The 9,717-nt window shown below is 41.9% G+C and overlaps 1 protein-coding gene across 1 annotated transcript in view; it reads left to right on the forward strand.

The window, feature by feature from the left end:
- Window positions 1-9,717, forward strand: part of HHIPL1 (HHIP like 1) — an 88,574-nt gene that overhangs the window by 25,706 nt on the left and 53,151 nt on the right. Inside the window, exons 2-4 of the mRNA XM_027849279.1 lie at window positions 1,535-2,181; window positions 5,349-5,492; window positions 8,359-8,687. Of these exons, the coding sequence (XP_027705080.1) occupies window positions 1,535-2,181; window positions 5,349-5,492; window positions 8,359-8,687 (1,120 nt within the window). The remainder of the gene's footprint in view (window positions 1-1,534; window positions 2,182-5,348; window positions 5,493-8,358; window positions 8,688-9,717) is intronic.

Consider the following 9,717-nt stretch of genomic DNA (forward strand, 5'->3'; position numbering starts at 1 on the left):
CTTCTTCTTCTTCTTCTTCTTCTTCTTCTTCTTCTTCTTCTTCTTCTCCTTCTCCTTCTCCTTCTCCTTCTCCTTCTCCTTCTCCTTCTCCTTCTCCTTCTCCTCCTCCTCCTCCTCTTCCTCCTCCTCTGTTTTGGCCAAACTTACAAAAATAAACTGAAGTCTGTGATTCACTTGCTTTGTGACTTTAGCAAGTCATATTCCTCCAGCAGGGCCTCAATTTCCTCATTTATAAAATGAAGTGGTTAGACTAGGTAATTTCTAAGGTCCCTTCCAGCTCAAACATTCCATGGTTGTGTGATTATTAAATTTCCTTTTACTCTGACATTCTCTGAAAGAATGATCTTGGGATTCCTTCCAGTGCTAGCATATGATTCTCTCTCCCTCTCCCTTTCCCTTTCTGTCTCTCTCTCCCTCTCCCCTTTCCTCCCCCTCCTCCTCTGTCCCCCTCTCCCCCTCTATATATGTATGTATATACACATATTTTTTCCTTCTTTTTAGCATCGAGACAATTTTTAGCATCTAGACAATACACGGAATATAACTGGATAGGACATTTATAGATAATAAGTAAATTAGGTAACTGTTTACTTCTTTATCAATTCAATTTGATAAGCATTATTAAGTGCTTATTGTGTTCCAGGCACTGTGCAAGGTACTGGAAATACAAAAACAAAAAACAGTTAAACCATCAGTACATTAATGAGGAGACAAATATGGAAAAGTCATGGGAGCAGCACAGGCATAGCAGAAAAGGAACTGAACTTGGAGTCAAAGATCAAGGTTTGAATATCTTGGCTCTGGCATCTACTTGCTCTTTGTGACAGAATGTAAGCTCCTTGAAGGCAGGGACTTCTGTTTTTGTTTTTATATCCTCGATGCTTAGCATTATGCCTGGTATGAGTAGACACCTGTCAAGAGTAGATTGGTATGCTTGTTGAATGGATGAATGAATAGATTAACAAATGAAGTCATTTCTCTGAGACTAAGTTTTTTCATCTATGAAATGGGTATGTTAATATTTATATTACTTTACAGGGTTATTGTGGGGAAGTCACTCTGTAAACCTTAGAAGCACTATAGAAATGTGAGTAATTATTGTGGGAATATCTTTTGGTGGAGAGACTACTGGCCTAAGTGTCAGGAAGACCCAGACTCAAATCCTGCCTCTAGTATATACTGCCTGTGTGACCCTGGGCAAGTCACTTAACTTCCCAGAGTTCTTATAGAGAGTTGCATGGACCTCTTCTTTTAGAGAAGGTGCCATACTGGATTGGTAGAGCTTCATCATCTGGGAGTTCCCTATACCAGTGAAATCACAGGTGCAGTCCCTATCTTATCTTAATTTAGCTAGAATGTTTTTAGCAGTTATCATCTCTCTTCTGAGTAGTCCAGGAAGGCTTCTTAGAGGAAGTGGCATTATTGGAGCGTTTGAGGGAAATGGACACAACTTTTTCTTTTACATATGGAAGGAATGGTTGGCCGCTAGGGCTTTGGGGTAAAAATGAAGACCAGTTTCTCTCTGTGTCTATAGGAATGTTCTCCATATGCTGCACACCTGTTTGATGCAGAGGACCCATCCACACCCGTCCGGACAGTGCCTGGGCTCTGTAAGGACTACTGTATAGATGTATGGCACAAATGCAGGACCATATTCCGTCATCTCTCCCCGGACCCAGAGTTATGGGCCCTGGAGACTAATCGGGCCAAGTTTTGCCGCTACTTATCACTTGATGATGCCGACTACTGTTTCCCTCGGCTATTGGTCAACGAGAATCTGAATGTGAACCTGGGTCAGGTGAGGGCTGACACAGAAGGCTGCCTGGAGCTCTGCCTGGTGGAGGTGGCCAACAGGCTTCGGAACCCCGTGGCCATGGTGCATGCCAATGATGGCACCCACCGATTCTTTGTGGCTGAGCAGGTGGGGCTGGTTTGGACTTACCTCCCTAACCGTTCAAGGTTGGAGAAGCCATTTCTGAATGTCAGCGAGGCTGTGCTCACCTCTCCCTGGGAAGGTGATGAGAGGGGCTTTCTTGGCATTGTCTTCCACCCCCAGTTTAAATATATGGGGAAAGTCTATGTGTACTACTCTGTGGAGGTCAGTTACGAGGAGAGGATCCGCATCAGTGAGTTCAAGATTTCCCCTGATGACATGAATACTGTGGACCACAGATCTGAAAGGTAGTGCCTTTTGGGGAGGACTTAACCCTGAATTCCTAGGGGAGGGAGGAAGACAAAGAAAAAAAAGTGTAATAGGACTTGGGTTCTCTGAAGTCTTCTGGGGATGACTGATTTGGTTGAGCTACATTTTCTAGATAGTGGAAATTCACCCTTTTGGGAAGCAAAATTAAAAAAAAAATTGAACATTCGAGATGGAAATCTTTTTCAAATGTATCACACACTCCTTTGATGTCTTAAAGTTGAGAATTATAGAATGTTAGGACTCTAAGTGACTTAGAGATCCTAAGATCATATGATGTGGTGCCAGAAGGGACCCGAGAGATCATTTTAGTCTACTCCATTCTTTTTATCCCCATCTCTTAGCAAAGTTCCTACAGCATAATAAGAGCTTCATAAATGCTTGCTGATTAATTGATTGATCTAACCTCTTATTTCACAGATGAGGAAACTGAGGCCTACAGAGTCGTCAATAGTAAACATTTATTAAGTGCCTACCATGTGCCAAGGTGCTGGCAATACAAAGAAAGGCGAAAACAAACAAAAACAAGCCCTGTTCTTAAGGAGCTCATAGTCTAATGGGGAGGTAACATGCAAACAACTATGTGTAAACAGTAACAGGATAAATTGGAGATCATTTCAGAGGGAAAGCACTAAGATGCAGGAAGCCTGGGAAAGTCTTCTTAAAGGAGTGGAACTCTAGGCAGCAGCAGAGATGAAGAGAGAGAGAGCTCCAGGAATGGGGGACAGCCAGCGAAAATGCCCAGGCTTGGGGGCAGGAGTGTGTCATGTGTGAGGAGGCCAGTGCCACTGGATCAGAGAGTGTGCAGAGGGGAGTGAGGTGTAAGAACACTGGAAAGGTAGGAAAGTGCCAGGTTGTGACTTGCCCATTGGGGTGTAAGGGGCAGCTAGGTGGTGCAGCAGATAGAACACTGGGCCTAGAGTCAGGAAGATTTCCCTGAGTTCAAATCCAGCCTTGGATACTTAGCTGTGTGACCCTGGGCAAGTCACTTAACCCTGTTTGCCTCAGTTTCCTCATCTGTAAAATGAGCTGGAGAAGGAAATGGCAAACCACTCCAGTATCTTTGCCAAGAAAACCCCAAATGGGATCACAAAGAGTTGTACACAACTGGAAATGACTGAACAACAAAATTGGTTTATAGGTTGCAGGGATGGTATTTAAATACTGGTCTATAAACCCAGTGTTCATTCTACTAAACCATAGTTCTCATTCAACCCTCCCACTGTACTGAAAACAGTGTCAGCTATCATTCTTTTCCCTCTTGTTAATGTGCTTGTCTTCAATAACTATTCTCCTTCATTCTAAGTGGAAGCTTCTAATCTGTTGGGAGCTGGAAAATAGGATCACCAAGTTTGTTAGAACAGTATATAAAGTAAGAGTAAAGTAGCATAAAATACCTTCTGTTAATTCTGTTCTTTGAAACTCTCAGTTTTTAACTTAATTGTGCTATTTTCTCTTCCCTCCCCCTTAATTTAATTATTCTTTTCTTTAAAATTTCTTTCTCTGCATTTGAGTAAATCCATTCTGATCATTTGCATCCGGGTCCTTACCTTTATACTCCATCATTGCTCAGATTGTCTTCCCACTACTGGAAAAGATTCCCCTCAGTTTCTACCCATCCTTTAAGGCTCAGCCAGTCAGTCAACAAGCATTTGTTAATCACTATGTGTCAGGCAATGTGCAAAGTACTGGGACTATAGTTACTAGGAGAAAGAGTTATCTGTCCTCAAGGAGGTTACATTCTAATGAGGGAAGATAACACATAAAAGGAAGCTGAAAATGGTACCTGGGGGAGGGGAGGTTGTAGAGAAAATCCAGAGTGCATCCTGGAGATGATTGAGACATGGTTGACCTGAGTACCCTCCTTAAATGGAAGCTCCGGAAGGAGCCATCTAATTGGAAGGGAGCTCACAGGGGCAGAGGGGTCTTCCAATATGTGAATTTCTGAGCTGGAGTGAGGCTTCAGGATAAAGAAGTTTTTTGGGCATGGTAAAGGAAACCCACAGTATGAAATGGCCCTGTTCAAAGCTGCCTCCTCCATGAGGCCATCTCTGATTCTACCTTTCTCCCCAACTAGCTACTTTCCTGAATCAGTATAGCCTGGTGGAAAGAACGCTGGACTTGAAAGGAAGAAACCTGGATTCAAATCCTGCTTTCAGTTATTTACTAGCCATGTGCCTGAGCACATCACTTAATCTCTCAAGCTTCTGTTTCCATATCTGTAAAATGGAGATAATACTCATACTACCTCTCTGACAAGGTATTATGATCCATGATAGAATGTAATATGAGCAAAGTAGAGATCAAATATTAAAGATGAGGAGGAAAAGATCACTTTTTGCATCAGGGAAGGAAGGGTTTGAGGAGGAGTTAGCTTTTGACTTGGGCATTGAAAGTTTTCATGGCATGGGAACCAGCCTGAGTCCATGAGAAGAAGGCAGGGTGAGATTGGGGAATAATTAATAGTCCAGTGGGTAGATCAATTTTTCAGGCACTTACTATGTGCCAGGCATTGTGCTGGGGGGACACATACTAGAAAACAAGATGGTTCCTACTCTCAATACTCTTACATTTTAATAAGGAGAAGACAAAATGTAAAAGGGAGCTGGAAAACCCAGGTAAGGTACAAAGTAGGATAAGAACGGGTTAATTGAACTCATGTCAGGGCAAAATGCTAGGTGTGGAGGTAGAGGAATCCAGAGAATGAGTTGAACTCAGATTGAAGTGTGCAATGAATGGCAGTCCTAGCCGAGAGAGTAGGCCCCAGTATGGAGTGAGGTGGTCAAGGCTGCTGGGGAGGAGGTGTCCAGGCAGTTGAGTTGAGCTAGGATTCAGTTGAACGCAATCAATGGGTTGAGTGAAATAAGTAAGGCTAGCGAAATCATTCCTCCCATCTGAGCCTCAGTACCTTTGTAAAAGGAATAAGTTGGAATAAGAAGATCTCAGTGGTTCCTTCCTGCTTTGACATGCTAAGTTCTGTTACCCAAAGGTCCCTTCTAGCTCTCATAGTCTGTATTCTTAGAATCATAGAACCTAGAATATCAGAGTTGGAAGAGACTTTAGAGTCATAGGGTCCTTTCAGCTGTTTCATTCTATGATCCCATGCAAATGTGACATTCTGATTTGAGGGGCTTTTTTTTTAAATTAGGATAATTTTGGAAATTGAAGAACCAGCATCTAACCACAATGGTGGACAACTGCTCTTTGGAGATGATGGGTATCTTTACATCTTCACTGGGGACGGAGGAATGGCAGGAGATCCATTTGGGAAGTTTGGAAACTCTCAAAACAAGTAAGAAGGGGTTGTTCCCATTGAACCAGGCCACCTTGCTAGGATAGTACAAGTGCACCCCTACTGGAGGGATGGGAAGGAGGGGATGGGCTTTTTCTTTCTCAAGGTCCTAGTCTGAAGCTTCTGCTCAGGACCAGGCTCTTTTGAACTTAGAACATTGCAACTGCTTTTATACCTCCCTTTTAATTGACTGTGTGAGTGATGTTAGTTAATATAAATCAAGGAGAAGTCATGTTGAGAGTATGTGTGCATTTCTCTCTGGGTACAAACATTCTTAACTTTAGAAAGCACCCAATGAGGATAGTTTGCCAAAAATCTAAGTTCATTGTAGAAGCCCCTTCACAAAGAGGAGTCAGAGGGCCATCCCTGGCTATCAAGGACCTCTGGTTGTGGGTCATCTGCTCTGGAGTTCCCTTCATTGGCATGGATAATTGAGAGTTGACTCTGTTTATACATTTCTCCTGGTTTAGCAAGCAGGTGGCCTATATAAACCTAGTAAATATAAAAACAAAATTAGCATCTAGTTAGTGTAAATAAGGACTCTGGATTTTCAAGGCAGATGGCTTGATTCCCTTGGTGAGATGATAGAAATCTTTCTGAGAAGGCAAAATAAAAATAGAGTACATTCCTAATTACAATAATTAAACCTATCCCAATTAGTGATTTTTGCTTTCATATAGTATAGTGCAAGGACCTTCTGAACCTGCTAATTTTTTGGATGGCTTTAAAAGCAAGTTTCAGAAAATAGAAATATGAGGACTCATAGGGGGCAGGGCAGAACTTTATTTAAAAAAAACCACATTAATTTTGTGCCTCTAATGTCCATATTATATGAGGAACATCTCACTATTTAAATGTACTGAAGGTTATGTTGAAGGCAGCATATGACAAACAGTCTCTGAAGTTATCTATAGCAAAGTCTGAATTCAGTTCCAGGTGAACTAAAAAGATCTCTTGTGCCCTCTTCATCCACCAAAAATTTTGGAAACTGATCATCTAATTTCCTCAACCTAACACTTGAGGCACGATCCACCTCAATTTAATCTCGGTCTCCTTATCAGCTGCATAATGATAACACTAATAATCATAGCCAAGGGATGAGCAGATTCCATGATTTACCAAGTGCTTTTGAATATATGTTATCTTATTCAATCCTAACAACTACCCTATGAAAAGCCAGTGCAGTTATGTTTTTCCTGTTTAACAGATGAGGAAACTAAGATCTAGAAAGGTAAAAACGACTTGGGCAGGGTCATCCAGCTAGTAAACGCCAGACTCCCAGTTGGGACTCAGGTATTCTGACCCTTGATTTGGTGCTCTGTGGCCTCTATTTCACTCTCTCCCACTGTGCCCCTTTATATGCCTTATGTTCCTGACAAACCATTGAGCTCATTATCACCTTCACATGCTTCACTGTTTCCTGCCTCTACTCTTTTTCTCAGCAACTGGGTGGTGCAGTGCATAGAGCACTGGGGTTGGAATCAGGAATACTCACCTTCATGAGTTCAAATCTGGCCTCAGACACTTGCTTGCTATATGACCCTGGGAAAGTCACTTAACTCTGTTTACCTCAGTTCTTCATCTGTAAAATGAGCCAGAGAAGGAAATGGCAAACAACTCCAATATCATTGCCAAGAAAACCCCAAATGGGTCAGGAAGATTTGAACATGACTTAACATCAACAACTGTTTTCTTCATCTATTCCTGTTAATTAAAATGCCTTCCCCTTCCTGCCTCCACTTTTGCCAATTGGAATCTTGTCTATTTGTCCAGGTCTGCTGAGAAATTGCTTCCTCTCTGCAGCCTTCCTTGATTTTGGTGGTCAGAAATTATTCCTTCTTCCTCTGAACTAATAAAGCGCTCACATCTCTCTTAACATACTTTCACATTTGGCTTTGCAATATAATTATTTATGCTTGTGTTCTCTCACCCTTTTAGACTAGAAGTTCTAGGGATTCGGAGACCACATCTCATTCATCTTGATGTTTTTTTCCCCTCACTTCAAGCATAGTAGGATTTCATGAGGCTAATATGGAGATATGTTTTGCATGTATAATGGGTATCATATTGCTTGCCTTCTCAGTGGGTTGGGGAGGGGCTGGAGGGAAAGAGAATTTGGAACTCAAAATTTTAAAAATGAATATTAAATTAAAAAAACTACACTAAGAAAAAATACAGTAAGATCTTGCATATAATCAGTGATCTAGAACAAATAAATGTTTGTTTAGTTGAATTGGATGAAAGATTTTGGGTGTTTGTGGTCATTGTATATGTATTTGTTTGAATCCAATTTTTATCTGCCACTGTCTCCATGTATGACATTGAGCAAGTCCATTTATCCAGCTGGACCTCAGTTTTCTGATCTATAAAATGGAGGTTTTAGACCAGATGAGTTGGCATGGATCTTAATTATTTAGAACTATGTACATGTTGCTTCTCCCCGATAGAATTATCTTTGTCTTCCCAGGTTCTAGCACAATGCCTGGCAGATAGTAGACAATAATAAATACTTGTTGAATGAATTACATGAACTATGGACTCGTAAGTGGTGGTCGGGAGACAGCTTTGTAAACCCAAAGCAGAATAAGGATGGGCCTTGGAGTTAGGAAGATCTGACCTCAAGTCCTGCCTGTGACCTGTACTGGCTGTTTGACTTTGGGCAAATCACTTAACATCTCAACATAAGAAGCAAGATCTCTGTGATGGTAAATTAAAGAGCAGGTTCTGGTCTACATTGGTAGAAGGACCTCCTCATTGGGAGTTCCCTATACTCATGAAATCATAGGTCTGTTACCCCTCTCCCACCTCAAGTAAAGTACTTCCCTATTTTGTTGAGTTCTGTTTTCTCTCCTCTGATTGTATCCAGGTCAGCCTTACTTGGCAAGGTATTGCGGATTGATGTGAATCACAATGACCGAGGGCCTCTGTATAGAATCCCTCCTGATAATCCTTTTGTTGGTGACCCATCGGCCCGACCAGAAGTCTATGCCTATGGTGTACGGAACATGTGGCGCTGCTCCTTTGACCGAGGCGACCCCATCACCAAAGAAGGGCAGGGGAGGCTCTTCTGTGGAGATGTTGGCCAGAACAAATTTGAAGAGGTTGACATCGTAGAGAAGGGGAAGAACTATGGATGGAGGGCCAGGGAAGGCTTTGAGTGCTATGACAAAAAACTATGTGCCAATTCTTCACTAGGTAATTTGTTTAAGCCAGCACCATCCCTTGCCCTCTTCCTCCCCCTAATCTCCTGTACCTTAGTAAGGACAGTTCATAGACCCATATAGAATCTCAAAGTGGGAAGACACCTCAGACATCATCTAGTAGTCTAACCTTCTAAATGAAGCATTGATCTCCTCTATAATAGGGATAGGGACTAAGCCTATGATTTTACTGGTATAGGGAAGTATACCAGTGGGTAAAGAAGCTCCTTCTACCAATCTGAGCCAGCACCATATTTGCAAGTCTTAGGAGCCTAGAGAACTCTGGGAGGTTGTGATTTACCCAGGGTCACAAAATCATTATGCGTCAAAGGCAGGACTTGAACCCAGATCATTTTGGCTTTGAGGTTGGCTTTTCAACCACTATGCACATTCCTCTCTCTTTTTTCTCTAGTTTCCCTAACAAAGTCCCTTCTGGCTTTAAAATTCTATAATCTCTTCTAGATGAAGAGAGAAGTTGTACCAAACTCATTTTCATTGTGGTTTTTGATATTTTGGGGTGAAAAACTATGTGCTTTGGCTGTGAGTTGGAATTCAATATAGCAGAATGGACCTCAGAAGGTATCAGATATTGCTAACTCAGGTTTTTCTTGAGTCATCTCTGAGATCTGGACCCCTTGACCTTTGAATGCAAAGATCCTATGACCTTTACATAGACTTCGAGGATAGGAAGGGGACTAAGAAAGAATTGACAAATATGCAAATGTCATTAATCTTGTGCTAAAGAATCATTATGGGCGGTGGGTGTCCTCTGGGTCCAAGGCCTTATGCATTGATTTTTTTAAGACAAGTTGCTACATAAGACATTGCCAGGGAAGGACATATACATCACAGGAGGACATAGACACAGACACACAGAGGAAGTTGCCTAGAAATTAGACTTTCCAAAGAAAGGACACTCTGCCCCAAAGAGCTCTCTTGTGACCAGTTTAGTATTGTAGCAGAAGGCTTGCTTTTTTCCCTTCCTTCCTTCCTTCCTTCCTTCCTTCCTTCCTTCCTTCCTTCCT

The sequence above is a fragment of the Vombatus ursinus genome, unplaced genomic scaffold (assembly GCF_900497805.2).
Source record: "Vombatus ursinus unplaced genomic scaffold, bare-nosed wombat genome assembly UNPS02007284.1, whole genome shotgun sequence".
In the NCBI taxonomy this organism is placed as follows: domain Eukaryota; kingdom Metazoa; phylum Chordata; class Mammalia; order Diprotodontia; family Vombatidae; genus Vombatus; species Vombatus ursinus.